The 17,429-nt window shown below is 61.4% G+C and overlaps 1 protein-coding gene across 1 annotated transcript; it reads left to right on the plus strand.

Annotated features, from left to right (window-relative positions):
- Positions 1–567: 567 nt before the first annotated feature.
- On the plus strand, positions 568–14,573 carry Unc93a (unc-93 homolog A). Its single transcript, XM_042689701.1, has 9 exons — positions 568–603; positions 928–1,064; positions 3,824–4,005; positions 4,245–4,474; positions 5,851–5,980; positions 7,536–7,749; positions 10,639–10,774; positions 13,281–13,412; positions 14,244–14,573. Exons 2-9 carry the CDS (start codon positions 975–977, stop codon positions 14,507–14,509), a joined length of 1,380 nt encoding a protein of 459 aa, XP_042545635.1. The 5' UTR covers positions 568–603; positions 928–974; the 3' UTR covers positions 14,510–14,573.
- The last annotated feature ends 2,856 nt before the right edge of the window (positions 14,574–17,429 follow it).

Below are 17,429 nucleotides of genomic sequence, written 5' to 3' on the forward strand. Positions count from 1 at the left end.
TGAAGATCACTGAGCTGTCCCGAGCTGTGTCCGGTCCTGTAATAGAACTAAGATCCCCGATGATCACTGGGCTGTCCCGAGCTGTGTCTGGTCCCGTAATGGAACTAAGATCCCCGATGATCACTGAGCTGTCCCAAGCTGTGTCTGGTCCCGTAATGGAACTAAGATCCCTGAAGATCACTGAGCTGTCCCGAGCTGTGTCTGGTCCCGTAATGGAACTAAGATCCCCGATGATCACTGAGCTGTCCCGAGCTGTGTCTGGTCCCGTAATGGAACTAAGATCCCTGAAGATCACTGAGCTGTCCCGAGCTGTGTCTGGTCCCATAATGGAACTAAGATCCCCGATGATAAGGATGCTGGCCTTTGAGTGTAGGATGCTTGACATGTGGTGAAGCTGCTCCTATCATCTTTAAATGATTGCCTCATTGTAAAATTGTATAATGTGTGCAGGACTTAGACTTTGCCCCAGGTTCTTATCAGCACATTAATGACCCTCTTTCAAAATGGAACTACATCCCTTGAAGTTGACATTGGTGCTTTGTTCCTTAGGACAGAAGAACATTCCACATTCTGCGTCTGTGACGGCTTCTCGGGACAGAGAAGGTACTGTCACGTGCACATGCAAATACAATATCTATTATTGGAGGGCCGTACCTACCTGAGAGTAGCAGGACACCGTGCGATCACGTACCAGCCCGGCAGAGTTGTAATCTTTCCCTGCAATTGCAGGTGTTAGGGCAGGCCATAAGAAGGTGAGTAAGCCACACAGCCCCGGGCTTCACCAGGTCAGACGACCAGGTTCCTTCGTAAGCGGCCTCCTTCCTGACTAACAAACAGGCTTCCCACTCCATTGAGAGGCTGGAGGCTGGGCGGGCCAGCACAGACGAGGCTCTTCAGATTTCTTAGGCCTCCCCTGGTGTCTTTCAGGGAGCCACCCAGTGACACCGCCGCCGACGGCTGGCAGCCGGGTCCACATGATGCAGAGCAGCCTGAGGAATGTCCTCGTGATTTCCTTTGGATTCCTCCTCCTCTTCACAGCCTTCGGAGGCCTGCAGAATCTCCAGGTGAGTCCACCCTGCAGCGCTAACCTCACCTCCACACCGCGTCCACAGCCGCCGTGGGCACACACCCGAAGGCTCACCCTTCCTGTGCCGTGCTGTGGCCTGAAGTCGAGCCTCACCTTCTGCCTGGCTCTACTCTGCTCAAGGCTGGCACTCTACTACTGAGCCACGCCTCCATGCCCAGCCTTTTGATGGTGAATTGGAGATAAGGGTCTCCAATTTATGGCCTGGGCTGGCTTCTGACGGTGAATCTCAGCTCGGCCTCTGGAGTAGCTAGGATCACAGGCGTGAGCCTCTGGTGTCCCGCTTTAAATAAGATGTCTTTTTAATCAGCCCACCCTGGCATTTGTTCTTCCTTCATTTTGGTTTTTATGTGAACCCCTCCCACCCCCCCGTGCCTGGCGCAATGGGGTCGCGGTGGAGGGCGTGGCGCTGAGCCTTGGCCAGGAGAACAGAGCCCGGGAGAGAGTGGTGCAGGTAGATGGCCTTTGCCTGGGCCGCTGAAGGGAGATACCAGGAAAAGCATTGGGAATTCCAAGCCCCAGATGTCGGCTTTCTGATTTGGGGAGTGATATGAATTTACCAAAGATCTTTAGGTGTCCTGACTCTGCGTTCACTGAGACTGAACTTTGAGGAAATGGCCAACACTTTGAAACTATTTGTGGTATTCCTTCTGCTGTGTGAGAACACACGGGTTCTGACAGGCTGGGGCGTGGGTCCTGTGGACCTGGACAGATTCTGCAGGTGTTCTTGGGAGAGTCAAACTTACAGTCTGATCTTTAACTGGGCAGAGACCTCCAGGGAACGCTGAGGTCTGTCTGGTGGCAGGAAGCAGGTGCTCCTGTCCCTGGGTGCATTTGCTCCCCAGGGTCCCCCCAAGGCCTGGCTGGGGACTTTCTTAGAGCATCTAGTGACAGGCGAGTGCCATCCTGCCTGGTTGCCTGCTCTGTGCCCGGTGCTGGATCACAGAAACCCACCCAGGGCTGAGACCCGGGGTCAGGCCTCACGGAGCCCTTCGAACACTGAGGACCTGTGGGGGTCCAGCCTCCAGTTCTCAAGTGGGTCATGTCCCTAGTCGGTTCACGGGGAACGGAGGGAGAAGCGGGGGAGGGAGAAGCGGGGAGAGGAGCACCGTCTGCCGGTCCCCGCAGCCGTTTGTAATGGGGTCCCCGCGGCCATTCATAATGGGGGTCCCCGTGGCCGTTCATAATGGGGTCCCCGCGGCCGTTCATAATGGGGTCCCCGCGGCCGTTGGTAATGGGGTCCCCGCGGCCGTTGGTAATGGGGTCCCCGCGGCCGGTCCTGACGGGGTCCCCGCGGCCGTTGGTAATGGGGTCCCCGCGGCCGGTCCTGACGGGGTCCTGGCCTCCTCCAGAACCCCATGATGTCTCACAGGGTTTCAGCCTGCGTGGACACTCGCTTCACCGGGTGCCCCGTGGGAACTTTCCGTGTGAAGCGAAGGCGGCGGCCTTGCTGGCTTCCTTGATTGTGGCCGCCAGGCGCCACCCCCAGCTCTCCTTGGCTGTCATGTCCCAGGGCTGGGACGGGCCGTTGGGTGGAAGCAGCGGCCCCCAGGGTGGTGTGTGCGCTGCCGCACAGCCCTGCTCCAAGCCTCCTGCGCTCAGCACCCAGGCAGAGAGAGACCCAGAACCCCTCGGGCCTGGGCACGTGGGGCTTCCCCATCCCACACCCAGGCAAGGGTGCTTCATCCCGGCCCACCGTGCTCATTGGTGGTCTGGGACCTCAGCCCTGAGGTCAGGCTTCCCCTCACCCCTGCATCCCAGCCCCAAGACCGGGCTTCCCCTTGCCCCTGCACCCAGCCCTGAGACCGGGCTGCCCCTCATCCCTGTACCCCAGCCCTGAGGCCAGGCTTCCCCTCACCCCTACATCCCAGCCCTGAGGCCGGGCTGCCCCTCACCCCTGCATCCCAGCCCCGAGGCCAGGCTGCCCCTCATCCCTGCATCCCAGCCCGGAGGCCGGACTGCCCCTCATCCCTGTACCTCAGCCCTGAGGCCAGGCTGCCCCTCACCCCTACATCCCAGCCCCGAGGCCGGGCTGCCCCTCACCCTTGTACTCCTGCATCCCAGCCCCAAGGCCGGGCTGCCCCTCACCCTTGTACTCCTGCATCCCAGCCCCGAGGCCGGGCTGCCCCTCACCCTTGTACCCCTGCATCCCAGCCCCGAGGCCGGGCCGCCCCTCACCCCTGCACCCCAGCCCCTAGGCCGGGCTGCCCCTCACCCCTGCACCCCAGCCCCGAGGCCAGGCTGCCCCTCACCCCTGCATCCCAGCCCCGAGGCCGGGCTGCCCCTCACCCTTGTACCCCTGCATCCCAGCCCCGAGGCCGGGCTGCCCCTCACCCCTGCACCCCAGCCCCGAGGCCGGGCTGCCCCTCACCCCTGCACCCCAGCCCCGAGGCCGGGCTGCCCCTCACCCCTGCATCCCAGCCCCGAGGCCGGGCTGCTCCTCACCCCTGCATCCCAGCCCCGAGGCCGGGCTGCCCCTCACCCTTGTACCCCTGCATCCCAGCCCCGAGGCCGGGCTGCCCTTCACCCCTGCATCCCAGCCCCGAGGCCGGGCTGCCCCTCACCCCTGCACCCCAGCCCCGAGGCCGGGCTGCCCCTCACCCCTGCATCCCAGCCCCGAGGCCGGGCTGCCCCTCACCCCTGCACCCCAGCCCCGAGGCCGGGCTGCCCCTCACCCCTGCACCCCAGCCCCATCCCGGCCCAGGCGCCACCACCGACGGGCCGCTCTTGTTTCCACAGAGCAGTCTCTACAACGAGGATGGCCTGGGCGTGGCCACGCTCAGCTCCCTCTACGGGGCGGTGCTGCTCTCCTCCATGCTCCTCCCCCCCATCCTCATCAAGAGGTGCGGCTGCAAGTGGACCATCGTGGGCTCCATGTGCTGCTACGTGGCTTTCTCCCTGGGCAACTTCCGGGCGAGCTGGTACGGCCCGCGCTGGCCCAACGCTTGCACTGGGCTGTGCACCCCCCATGGGCTGCTTCGGCGCAAGGCTTTGTGCTAGCTTTTCTGGGCCCCCTCCCCCACCCTGCCCCCAACTCCTCACCTTCCCCAGCTTCGCGGCCCCAGGGGCTCCCGGGCCCTCCGTCTGGCCTGGGTGTGGATAGCGAGTCTGGGGCTGTGCTGGTGAGCGGACCCTGCCCTTGCCCGCCGCCCCGTTGCAGGTTCTCACTGATCCCCACGTCCGTGCTGCTGGGGCTGGGTGCTGCCCCGCTGTGGTCGGCCCAGTGCACCTACCTCACCGTCGCGGGGAGCCGGCACGCGGAGAGGACCGGGCAGCTCGGCAGGGACGTGGTCAACCAGTACTTCGGCATCTTCTTCCTCATATTCCAGTCCTCTGGCGTGTGGGGCAACCTGATCTCCTCGCTCGTGTTTGGTCAGACGCCCACAAAAGGTACCGGGCGGGGAGAGGGGGCGCGTGGGTTTCTCGGCCACCGCTGAGCCCAGGGACACGTGTGCCCACGGGAAGGGGTGGGGTGGGGCCCTGCTCCAGGCACTGAAAAGCTGTCTCCTTCCCGGGGGGCAAGCCCTTGGAGGGGCCACCATGGAGACACCAAGGGGGCCCCTGTGAGTGGAATCTGCGTCTGTAGAACCTTTGCTGTCCTGAGGACGACTTCTCTGCATTATCTCCTTATGGGGTCATTAGAGCCTCATCCCATGCCTGCCCGCCTGCCCCGAGCCCACCAGACAGGACAGGACACAGAAGCCATGCCATGCCCGCACACTTTGATGCCCACTTGGAGGCATAAAGCCAAGTCCACAGGAGAGCAAGCTCCCTGCTGCTAGTGGGAGGCCTGGCCGCCACCACTGCTGGACTCTGCCCTTCCACCTGGCCCCATAGCTTCCTCTCCCAGCCCAAGCATGCATGGGTCCTGCACGATGCTCTTGCTTACTAAATACACCCTTTCAAGGAAGCCACGGGGGAAATGTTGCAGACTTGCTCCTGACTGACCGGTGTTCCTGGGTTGTAATCTGCAGGCCACCCCCACCCCCACCCCTGCTGAGTCACAGCCCAAAGGACGGTGGCCAGGAGTGTGAGGGCCCGGCCGGGCAGCTCACTGCCTTGGGCCTCTGTTCCCACTGCTCCTCTGCCCTTCCCAGCTCCTTTCCAGCCTACAAGGTCTGTGAGGTTTTTATTACAAGATGGGCATTATGAAAAGCATCACACAATGCATAGTCTTTCTCTTCTGACATCTTTTTTTTCTCTCGGGAGATTCAGACCTCATCCTGATTTGCAGGTGTTGGTAGTTTGTTGATAGGCTGTTGGTTGGTTGGTTGGTGGTTTATTTTATATTTGTACTGGGGTCAAATCCTAGGCAAATACTCTTCACTCAGCCGTATTTCACCCACCCTGTCTCCAACTGTATTCCTTCACTCTCTGAAACAGAAAAGAGAGGTACCCTGCCCGTCCAGGCAGTGGGGACAGGGAGGAGGAATTTGAAAGTGGTCGTCAGGAGAGGGTGCCTTCTTTTCCACTGACTGACTTTGAACGTGTTCATTGATGCGGAGGAAGCAATGCTCTCAGAGAGCAGGACGCCATCCTGTGCGCTCTTTCTCCGCATCTTTGCAGAGCACTGAGTTAATTCTCCACTTCCCAAACAAACCATGTTAACCTCACACCGTGGACTTGAGCCCAAGGGTTGTGTGTCTGAGATCCGCGGTAGAACACCGGCTCATCTTGGCCTTGGCCTCCAGCTCCACCTTACCTCCCACAGTCCCGTCCTGGGCAGCCGCTGCGGCCCAGCCTGACCGTCTGCTCTGACTCCACAGAGTCCATCCTGGAGAAGCAGCTGGAGTCCTGCGGGGCCCGGGACTGCCTGATGGTGGCAGCCGCCAGCAACAGCACGCAGGGCCCCTCTCGGCAGCTGATCTACACGCTGCTGAGCATCTACACCGGTACGTGCCCTGGCCTCGTGCGTCCCCCTCCGTCTCAGAGCCCCGGCTGGCATGGAGGGGCCGGGTCATCTTCAGAGCAGGGGATGAGGGCGCCATGGGGTGCCGCTGTTTCACCCCTCGGAGTCCGGGGCGGAATCCATTTGCCACTAGCACCTGTTTACATGTTAGCAAGCTAAACCAGGCATTACACAAGTTAAACCGCGGCATTGTGGAGACGGACACGGGGAGCGGCTTTGTGGACTCCGGCCCCTTCGGCCCCCTGTGGGGCTCTGAGAGCAGCCTTGGCCACAGGGGGCACAGGCAGGGCCCGGCCGGTGGGTCAGAACAGGCAGGCCGTGGAGGCCACTAGCCGGGTTTTGAGTAGAAGTCTGCAAGTCCCAAGCCAATCTTTTTTTTCCCTTAAAATTATCTAGGGGAGGAACACAAAGGAGCAACGCCTCTGTGCCTGATCAGATAAAATGATATTTTTCTAAATGAACTCCAAGAAATGGAAACCAAAGCTTTTTTTCTTTGTTTTTGTTTTATTTTGTTTTGTTTTTTGTTGGTCGTGGGACCTGAACTCTGGGCCTGGGTGCTGTCCCTCAGCTCTTCAGCTCAAGGCTAGCGCTCTACCACTTGATCCACAGAGCCCACTTCTGGCTTTTTCTGCTTATGTGGTGCTGAGGAATCAAACCCGGGGCCTCATGCATGCCAGGCAAGCGCTCTACCACTGAGCCACCTTCCCAGCCCCTTTGTTGTTATTTTTGTTTTCTTTCCTTTTTGTCTTGTTTGTTTATCTACAACACAGAAATAGACAAAGCAGCAGTGGTATATACAGGAACTATACAATTTGTGGTGAGGATGGGGGGGGGAACTGGGAAACAGTGAGGGAAGGGGTGACGTCCAAAAAGAAATGCGCTCATGCCTGCCTGCGCCGCTGTGCACCTGCACCTTCACAATAACAAGATAGTGTTTTTAAAGAGAACATTTATGAACTAAAGCATATGTCTGAGACTGAATTAACTGTCCATTTTAAAGGAAAGGGTGTGAGTAGACTATTGAAAGATCTGCTGCCTTTTTCATTGAGGTTTTATCCTACAAATATTGTATCAGCATATACTATTGCTAAATCCCCCATTTTCTAAGGAAATTAAAAATCAGGTTTTGTAGCATAAAACATTTTCAGCTAAAAACCATCTCTGCCAATGTGTGCCCTCGGCTGTCAAGCTTGTACAATCGCAACTCAGTCTGATTCTAGAGAAAAGGAACGGCGTCCCCAGCTCAGGAAGCAGATGACTGACACAGTCACTGTCCAGCCATGCTAATGGCTACTGTGTTAACTTAGCCAAGACCACAAGAGCGAGGACCACATGTTAGACTCGAAAAATGGAGGGGATTATGCACCGCTCTTCTGCTCCTTCAAACAGGACAGCTCTGTCTTCGATCGGACATGGGCCCACCCGAGGGCACCTTGACACTTGGGATGCCAGCTGTGGGTGGGCAGGAGTAAGGGTAGGGCCGCAGCAAAGCGCCCTGACCTGCAGACCCGACGTCTTCCGCCTGTTGTTGCTTTCAGTCAGTGGCGTGCTGGCTATCCTGCTCATCGCCGTACTCCTGGAACCCCTGGAAGACTTTGAGCCGAACGGAAAAGGAAAGGACGGAAAGCCACCTCCCTTTTGGACCACCCTGCTGTCCACCTTCCGGCTGCTCGGAGACGGGCGTCTGCGCCTCCTGGTCCCGCTGCCGCTGTACAGCGGCTTGCAGCAAGGATTCATCTCTGGTGAATACACAAGGGTAGGAGAGAAACAGAGCTGCGGCTCTCACGCGCATGGCACACCACGCCCTCACCAGCCTGCGCCACAGGGACCCCACCACGGGGCCTGGCTGGACCCGACCCCACGGTGGTTCAGGATCTGCAGCTCCCACTCCTGAAGGGGAAAGCTCCTGCCCGCCAGGGTCTCCCCGGGCAAGGCCCGCTGGATAGCCAGAGGCTGCTGCCAGCCACCCCCTGTAACACAGCTGCCCTGCCCACCCCCAGTCTTTTGGTGTGGGCTGGCAGCACAGCAAGCACAGAGATGACCGTTGCCAGCGGCAGGTACAATCAGAACCCAGGGTTGCCCTCCACCCGGGGGTTGTCGGTCGGTCTGTCTTTCCTCGCCTGCTGAGGTGGCTCTCATCCCTCTTATCCTGACGACCTCTGTGCCGACCCAGATCCTGGAATCCACCCCCAGGTGACAGCCACCACCTCTGTCCAGTGCACCTGGGCCTGGCTCAACTGCGGGAGCCAGCTGTGTCCCCGCCCCGCCCCGCCCTGTCCCACATCCCTCCTCCCCGCCCTCTTCAGGCGCGGCTAGCCTGGCCCAGCCGCGCGACAGGTGCTGCTGGTGCGGCCTGGGTCACATCTCGGCCTTCGGTGGAGGCCTGTTCATCTTGGTCCATGTTCTTTCAATTATGTAGAGGCCTAACAAGCAGTGTGGAGTCAGTGTGAGCAGTGGGACTCGGGGAAAGCGTGGGGAAGAGGTTGGTGTGGGTGTTTGTCTCAACCATCTCCTCTTGGTTCTGACTCAGAGAGGAACCCCAACATCAGCGGCAGCCCAGGGCCTGGACAAGGCTCCCTGTGTGCCAGCCGGCGTGCGCCGTGTGCCAGCTGGCATGCCCTGTGTGTGAGCTGGTGTGCCCTGTGTGTGAGCCAGCGTGCCCTGTGTGTGAGCTGGTTTGCCCTGTGTGTGAACTGGCATGCCCTGTGTGTGAGCTGGCGTGTCCTGTGTGTGAGCTGGTGTGCTCCGTGTATGAGCTGGCGTGCCCCGTGTGTGAGCTGGTATGTCCCATGTGTGAGCCAGCGTGCCCCATGTGTGAGCTGGTATGTCCCATGTGTGAGCCAGCGTGCCCCGTGTGTGAGCTGGCGTGTCCCATGTGTGAGCCAGCGTGCCCTCTGTGTGAGCTGGTATGTCCCATGTGTGAGCCGGCGTGCCCTGTGTGTGAGCTGGTATGTCCCGTGTGTGAGCTGGCGTGCCCTGTGTGTGAGCTGGTGTGCCCCGTGTGTGAGCTGGTGTGCCCTGTGTGTGAACTGGCGTGCCCTGTGTGTGAGCCGGCGTGCCCTGTGTGTGAGCTGGCATGCCCTGGCGTGAGCTGGCGTGCCCTGTGTGTGAGCTGGCGTGCCCTGTGTGTGAGCCGGCGTGCCCTGTGTGTGAGCTGGTGTGCCCTGTGTGTGAGCTGGCATGTCCCGTGTGTGAGCTGATGTGCCCTGTGTGTGAGCTGGCATGCCCTGGCGTGTGAGCTGGCGTGCCCTGTGTGTGAGCTGGTGTGCTCCGTGTGTGAGCCGGCGTGTCCTGTGTGTGAGCTGGCGTGCCCCGTGTGTGAACTGGCATGCCCCATGTGTGAGCTGGCGTGCCCCGTGTGTGAACTGGTATGTCCCATGTGTGAGCCAGCGTGCCCTGTGTGTGAGCTGATGTGCCCTGTGTGAGCTGGTGTGTCCTGTGTGTGAGCTGGCGTGCCCTGTGTGAGCTGGCGTGTCCTGTGTGTGAGCTGGCGTGTCCTGTGTGTGAGCTGGCATGTCCTGTGTGTGAGCTGGCATGTCCTGGCGTGTGAGCTGGTGTGCCTGTGTGTGAGCTGGTGTGCCCCGTGTGTGAGCTGGCGTGCCCTGTGTGTGAGCTGGCATGCCCTGGCGTGTGAGCCGGCGTGCCCTGTGTGTGAGCTGGCGTGTCCCGTGTGTGAGCTGGCGTGTCCCGTGTGTGAGCTGGCGTGCCCTGTGTGTGAGCTGGCATGCCCTGGCATGTGAGCTGGCGTGCCCTGTGTGTGAGCTGGTGTGCTCCGTGTGTGAGCCGGCGTGCCCCATGTGTGAGCCAGTGTGCCCCATGTGTGAGCCAGCGTGCCCTCTGTGTGAGCTGGTATGTCCCATGTGTGAGCCAGCGTGCCCTGTGTGTGAGCTGGCATGTCCCGTGTGAGCTGATGTGCCCTGTGTGTGAGCTGGCGTGCCCTGGCGTGTGAGCTGGCGTGCCCTGTGTGTGAACTGGCGTGTCCTGTGTGAGCTGGCGTACCCTGTGTGTGAGCTGGCGTGCCCTGTGTGTGAGCTGGCGTGTCCTGTGTGTGAGCTGGCATGTCCTGGCGTGTGAGCTGGTGTGTCCTGTGTGTGAGCTGGCGTGTCCTGTGTGTGAGCTGGCATGTCCTGGCATGTGAGCTGGTGTGTCCTGTGTGTGAGCTGGTGTGTCCTGTGTGTGAGCTGGCGTGCCCCGTGTGTGAGCTGGCATGTCCTGGCGTGTGAGCTGGTGTGTCCTGTGTGTGAGCTGGCGTGTCCTGTGTGTGAGCTGGCATGTCCTGGCATGTGAGCTGGTGTGTCCTGTGTGTGAGCTGGTGTGTCCTGTGTGTGAGCTGGCGTGCCCCGTGTGTGAGCTGGCATGTCCTGGCGTGTGAGCTGGTGTGTCCTGTGTGTGAGCTGGCGTGTCCTGTGTGTGAGCTGGTGTGTCAGCCAGAGCGTGGGCAGCTTCTCCAGATGCTCGCAGCAGCTCGGGCCGGAGCCGCAGGGAGCGCGTGGGCCCCGCAGGGAGCGCGCGGGCCCCGCAGGGAGCGCGTGGGCCCCGCAGGGAGCGCGCGGGCCCCGCAGGGAGCGCGCGGGCCCCGCAGGGAGCGCGCGGGCCCCGCAGGGAGCGCGCGGGCCCCGTGATGCCGCTCTGCCTTTGTCCCCAGTCCTACACCACCTGTGTCCTGGGCATCCACTTCGTGGGCTACGTGATGATCTGCTTCTCCGCGGCCACCTCCCTGTGCTCGCTGCTATACGGGAAGCTCTCGCAGTACTCCGGCCGGGCCGCCATCTACGTGCTGGGTGGGTGCCCGCAGCCTCCGCCCAAGCAGCCCGGCACACCAGCAGCACATGGAGGGGTACAGAGTCTGTGGCTGCCAGGCTGGTGATGGAGTGCCTGCCTCCCTCCCTCCTCCCTCCTCCCTCCTCCCTCCTCCCTCCCTCTTCCCTCTTCCCTCTTCCCTCCTCCCTCCTCCCTCCCTCTTCCCTCCTCCCTCCCTCCTACCCCCTCCCTCCCTCTTCCCTCCTCCCTCCCTCCTACCTCCTCCCTCCTCCCTCCATCCTACCTCCTCCCTCTCTCTTCCCTCCTCCCTCTCTCTTCCCTCCTCCCTCCCTCCCTCCCTTCTTTCCTGTTCCTTCCCCCCCCCCCCCCCCCGTCGCGCCCTGCCAGGGTGAGGCACAGGGAGGAGGCCTGGCTCTCACATGGCGCGCTCCTCCTGGTCCCGTCCCACACTCACCCCAAGGAGGAAGCATTTCCACCTTGCTCTGGGCCTTGTGGCGGAGAGGCCCATGGGCCCAGACCATGCCCTGGGGCCCGCCACCCGGGGAGCAGGGAGCACAGGCCAGCCTGGGGAGCCGGGAGCACAAAGCAGCACAGGAAGCTGGGAGCACAGAGCAGCCAGGGAGCACGGGGCAGCCAGGGAGCACAGAGCAGCCAGGGAGCAGGAGCACAGAGCAGCCAGGGAGCAGGAGCACGGAGCAGCCAGGGAGCAGGAGCACGGAGCAGCCAGGGAGCACAGAGCAGCCAGGGAGCAGGAGCACAGAGCAGCCAGGGAGCAGGAGCACAGGGCAGCCAGGGAGCAAGAGCACAGGCCAGCCAGGGAGCAGGAGCACGGGGCAGCCAGGGAGCAGGAGCACGGGGCAGCCAGGGAGCAGGAGCACGGGGCAGCCAGGGAGCAGGAGCACGGGGCAGCCAGGGAGCAGGAGCACGGGGCAGCCAGGGAGCAGGAGCACGGGGCAGCCAGGGAGCAGGAGCACGGGGCAGCCAGGGAGCAGGAGCACGGGGCAGCCAGGGAGCAGGAGCACGGGGCAGCCAGGGAGCAGGAGCACGGGGCAGCCAGGGAGCAGGAGCACGGGGCAGCCAGGGAGCAGGAGCACGGGGCAGCCAGGGAGCAGGAGCACGGGGCAGCCAGGGAGCAGGAGCACGGGGCAGCCAGGGAGCAGGAGCACGGGGCAGCCAGGGAGCAGGAGCACTGGGCAGCCAGGGAGCAGGAGCACGGGGCAGCCAGGGAGCAGGAGCACGGGGCAGCCAGGGAGCAGGAGCACAGAGCAGCCAGGGAGCAGGAGCAGCCAGGGAGCAGGAGCAGCCAGGGAGCACGGGGCAGCCAGGGAGCACAGAGCAGCCAGGGAGCAGGAGCAGCCAGGGAGCAGGAGCAGCCAGGGAGCAGGAGCAGCCAGGGAGCACGGAGCAGCCAGGGAGCACGGAGCAGCCAGGGAGCACGGGGCAGCCAGGGAGCAGGAGCACAGAGCAGCCAGGGAGCACAGAGCAGCCAGGGAGCAGGAGCACAGAGCAGCCAGGGAGCAGGAGCACGGGGCAGCCAGGGAGCAGGAGCACGGGGCAGCCAGGGAGCAGGAGCACAGGGCAGCCAGGGAGCAGAGAGCAGCCAGGGAGCAGGAGCACGGGGCAGCCAGGGAGCAGGAGCACGGGGCAGCCAGGGAGCAGGAGCACGGGGCAGCCAGGGAGCAGGAGCACGGGGCAGCCAGGGAGCAGGAGCACGGGGCAGCCAGGGAGCAGGAGCACGGGGCAGCCAGGGAGCAGGAGCACGGGGCAGCCAGGGAGCAGGAGCACGGGGCAGCCAGGGAGCAGGAGCACGGGGCAGCCAGGGAGCAGGAGCACGGGGCAGCCAGGGAGCAGGAGCACGGGGCAGCACAGGAAGCTGGGAGCACAGAGCAGCCAGGGAGCACAGAGCAGCCAGGGAGCAATAGCACAGAGCAGCCAGGGAGCAGGAGCACAGGGCAGCCAGGGAGCAGGAGCACAGGCCAGCCAGGGAGCAGGAGCACAGAGCAGCCAGGGAGCAGGAGCACAGGCCAGCCAGGGAGCAGGAGCACAGAGCAGCCAGGGAGCACGGAGCAGCCAGGGAGCAGGAGCACAGAGCAGCCAGGGAGCATGGAGCAGCCAGGGAGCATGGGGCAGCCAGGGAGCACAGAGCAGCCAGGGAGCAGGAGCACAGAGCAGCCAGGGAGCACAGAGCAGCCAGGGAGCACGGAGCAGCCAGGGAGCAGGAGCACGGGGCAGCCAGGGAGCAGGAGCACGGGGCAGCCAGGGAGCAGGAGCACGGAGCAGCCAGGGAGCAGGAGCACGGGGCAGCCAGGGAGCAGGAGCACGGGGCAGCCAGGGAGCAGGAGCACAGGGCAGCGTGGTCCCCTTCCCCCCACCCACAGGTCAGGACCCGCAGCCACCCGGCTCACCCTCCAGTCACCCAGGCAATGCCAGGGCCAGAGCCATTCCCCTCAGCCAGGCTGGCTTCGGGGCTGGCCGGCCCAGGCCGCGCGGCCCCGGCTGCTCACCATTCCATGTTCCCATGTCCAGGCGCAGCCACCCACCTGTCCTGCATCGTCACGCTCCTGCTGTGGCGTCCACGGCCAACCCAGATGAGCATCTTCTTCCTCCTCCCCGGCCTGTGGGGCCTGGCGGACGCCGTCTGGCAGACACAGAACAATGGTGAGCGCTGGCCGTGCCTCCGTGGCCCTCCGTCCACGCCCGGTCAGGTCAGACGTCACCACCAGCCATCGCTGGCCCCGCCGCCGGGCTAGGACCAGTCCAGCTCTGTCAGAGGCCAAGTGCAATGCCAGAGACTGCGAGAGAGGCTGCAGGAGCCTGGACTGTACCAGGGCCGCAGGAGTCTGGGCTGCACCGGGGCCGCGGGAGCCTGGGCTGCACTGGGGCTGCGGGAGCCTGGGCTGCACCGGGGCTGCGGGAGCCTGGGCTGCACTGGGGCTGCGGGAGCCTGGGCTGCACCGGGGCTGAAGCACTTCCCAGGGCATGCGTTCTGATCTGTGATGCGGAAGCAGTGAGCTGTGGATGAGGCCCTGGCGGCGGGTGCAGCCCGGGTTCCCGCCTGGTGTGGAGGCTGGAGGAACCTAGGGGATGGGCCGGGGCAGGAGGGGACCATTTCCAGCCCAGCCCAGATCAGGGAAAGGCTGGCTGCGGGACGCCGTGTCCTGTGGAGCAGGGACTCGGGACGGGGGAGGGGGGCACCGGTCAGCCCTCCGGGGAGTGGGGGCACAGGCGGCACAGGCCGCGTCCGTGGTCCTGGGGTGGCACAGGATGGGCACGTGACCCCTCTGGTATGGCGGGGTGGGTCAGGCAGCCCCTCCTCCTCAAGGCGGGGCTCCCCAGCGAGGCCCCCAACTCCCTGTTGCCCACAAAGTGGCGTAGCTGTGTTTTCTTACTGCCAACAGCCTTCACGGGACGGGGCCGAGGCTGGGCCGCACGGTGTTAGTGGTCAGGCGTGAGGCCCGTGCCCGTCCCCACCCTGCGTCTCCTCCGCAGCTCTGTACGGTGTTCTGTTCGAGAAGAAGAAGGAAGCTGCCTTTGCCAACTACCGCCTGTGGGAAGCCCTGGGGTTTGTCATCGCCTTTGGCTACAGCTCGTTTCTGTGCGTCAGCACCAAGCTGTACATCCTTGCGGGAGTCCTGAGCGTGGCCATGCTGGCGTACGGGGTGGTGGAGTTCAGGGAGTCCAGGAAGACCATGCAGGTCCTGGCGGCAGGGGAGACGGGGCCGGCGGAGGAGGAGAATGCACAGTCAGAAATGTGACCAACGAGGCCGGGCGCGGCCCGCCCGGACCGCAGCCGGACCGCAGCCGGACCGCAGCAGGGCTTTGTTCTCCGGCTGCCCGAGGGCAGACCTGCCTCTGGGCAGCAGCTGGGCTTTCCAACGATTTATATGATTTTTGGCTTTTATGTAATGTTTTTTAGTCTAACCAATTTTCGGGCCACTTCCTGTCAGGTGAGATCAAGTCTATTAAAGTATCCATCACCTCAATCTCAATAGGAAAGAAACACCTTGAAAGTTACCTAGTAGAGGCTTGCCCCTGTTTTCCACTCACAACAATACAGTCTGTCCAGCACTGCCGGTTTGCCAGACAGCTAACATCATCTCACAAACGGGCCGGCGCCCTCTCCGAGGGCCGCCTCCGCCCCAGCGTGCAAGCCTCTTGAAACGGAGGATAGTTTTTAAATAAACGCAAGTATTTTGTAGACATCCATCCTGTCCAAGTGCTTATTACAGTGCAGAGCACACACAAACCAAGCAGCAACCGAGTCTGTGGTAGACGATCCGAAGTCATCCATGAGCACAGAAGGACCTGAGCCACAGGAATCCCGCCGTGGGGCGGGCAAGCATGGCACGCGTGTTCTGATGCCCCGTGGGTAGCTCTGGCCATCTTCATCCAAAGATTCGGTGACTCTTGGGTCTTCCTGCAACATCCCCTGGTCCACTCCTCCACTCCCCCCCCCCCCCCGCCCGCCATGCACCTGTCTGCAGGTGTAATGGTGGCCTCTCCATCTTGAAGATGAAGGCTATTTGTAGGGGTCTTTGAGGGCCTTGAGGGGTGACTGGCCAGAGGACCACAGCCTGGACATCCGGATCCTTCTCAATTTTTTTTTTTTGTTGGTCATGGGGCTTGAACTCTGGGCCTGGGCACTGTCCCTCAGCTCTTCAGCTCAAGGCGAGCGCTCTACCACTTGAGCCACAGCACCACTTCCGGTTTTCTAGTGGTTTATTGGATTTAAGAGTCTCATGGAGTAGGGCTGGTAAGGTGGCTCAGTGGTAGAGCACTTGCCTTGCATGCCTGTGGCCCTGGGTTCGATTCCTCAGCACCACATAAGCAAAAAGAAAAAAGCCGGAAGTGGTGCTGTGACTCAAGTGGTAGAGTGCTAGCCTTGAGCTGAAGAGCTGAGGGACAGCGCCCAGGCCCAGAGTTCAGGCCCCACAACCGGACCCCCAAAAAAAAATTAAAAAAAAAAAAGAGTCTCATGGACTTTCCTTGCCCGGGCTGGCTTTGAACCAAGATCCTCAGATCTCAGCCTCTGGGTAGCTAGGAGGACAGGCGTGAGCCACCGGCACCCGGCTGATCCTTCTCAATCTCAGTGCCCACTTATGACAGTTTCAGCCCAATGTCATTAACCCTTCTCTTGCTGTTGGCTTCCTTCCCTCATGGGCCTCTGGCACAAGCTGCTGCTATGTCTCTGGCGGCTCACAGCCTCCCCCCCCATCCCCTCTGCTGCTTCCCCGCCCCACCCCACCCCCGAGGCTGCCCAGTTTCCCCCCCCCCCCCCACTGCCACCCAGCCCCATGGGCTGCCCGACTTCGCCTCCAAGTGTAAAGTCCATAACACCACGTGGAGCTTGGGGCACTTCAGAAGAGCAAAGGCTCGGTCCATGTGCAGAAGACCCCAGTGGGAGGTGGGTGACACGGAGGCTTGGCGTTGGTGACGTGGTGTGTGGTGAGGAGAGCCAGGTGGGGAACCTCCCCTGCACCCCAGCTCTGCTCTAAGCACGTGGGGCCCCAGGGCCCTGCCTCTGCCGGCTCCCCTGCCCTCTGGGGCAGGGCCCTGCCAGACCCAGGCTCCGGCCCTGACAGGAGATGTCAGAGGCGCCAGGAGCACAGAGTGAGCACTGGAGCCGGGAGCCACACCCCGGAGGCTGGGCTCAGGGCTCAGGGGCAGGAGCACCAGCAGCTCCGAGTGTTATTTGATTGATGGGTTTTAAGAATGAGGCTAGACAAGGACAAATGCTGGAGGGGATACGAAGAAAGAGGAACCCTATTACACTGCTGGTGGGAATGTACATGTATACAACCACTTCGGAAAGCAGTCTGGAGGGCCTCAGAAAGCTAAAGATTGACCTCCCCTATGACCCAGCCATACCACTTCTAGGCATCTATCCTGAACAACAGGAACCAATATACAAGGACAGGTGCACCTCCATGTTTATTGCAGCACTGTTCACATTAGCTAGGATCTGGAAACAACCCAGATGCCCCACCACAGATGAATGGATCCAAAAATTGTGGTATCTGTACACAATGGAATATTATGCCGCCATTAGAAATGACAAAATAATGGCATTTGCAGGGAAGAAGGAATCATGTTGAGCGAGGTAAGCCAGGTGCAGAGACAAACGGCGCATGGTCTCCCTGATAACTGAGTGTTAATTCCAAAATGTTAGGTGATACGACAAAATTAACAGGACTTAAGAAACAAAGGACTTCCACTCATCTGGTTGATTCACTACTAAATACCCCCATGCTACTGATCACACACATGGTATATATGTGCACACCAGAGGGAAACCAGGAGGACACAGAACTAGAGGGAATCAGGGAAAAACATACAACAGCAGGACCCATCAGCTGCACTGGACATTGACCAAAATGAACTAAGCAACTCAATGGCAGTGATGGGAGGGAGGGAACAAGTGGGAAAGAGGGAACAGCTGATGCTATGCAAAACAAAAGAAATGTACATATCACCCAATGTGAAAGAAATAACTATCACAAAGCTCATAGAACTCATAAATGTTATAGACCACTATAGACAATTTGCTCCAGGAAAGTTAGAATGTGTTTGTGACTTTAACTGAGCATCACTATCCCACAATACTGTGAAATTTGGGAAATTATGTAACCATTTAATCGCAATAAAAAAATTGAAAAAAGAAGGAGGCTAGAAGAG

The sequence above is a fragment of the Dipodomys spectabilis genome, unplaced genomic scaffold (genome assembly GCF_019054845.1).
Source record: "Dipodomys spectabilis isolate Male_0828 unplaced genomic scaffold, ASM1905484v1 ptg000126l, whole genome shotgun sequence".
NCBI lineage: Eukaryota > Metazoa > Chordata > Mammalia > Rodentia > Heteromyidae > Dipodomys > Dipodomys spectabilis.

Coding starts and splice junctions, on each gene's coding strand:
- Unc93a (XM_042689701.1), top strand. CDS start 975: ATGATGCAGAGCAGCCTGAGGAATGTCCTCGTGATTTCCTTTGGATTC. Junction 5,981..7,535: donor CTGAGCATCTACACCGGTAC/GTGCCCTGGCCT, acceptor GCTTTCAGTCAG/TGGCGTGCTGGCTATCCTGC. Junction 10,775..13,280: donor GGCCGCCATCTACGTGCTGG/GTGGGTGCCCGC, acceptor TCCCATGTCCAG/GCGCAGCCACCCACCTGTCC.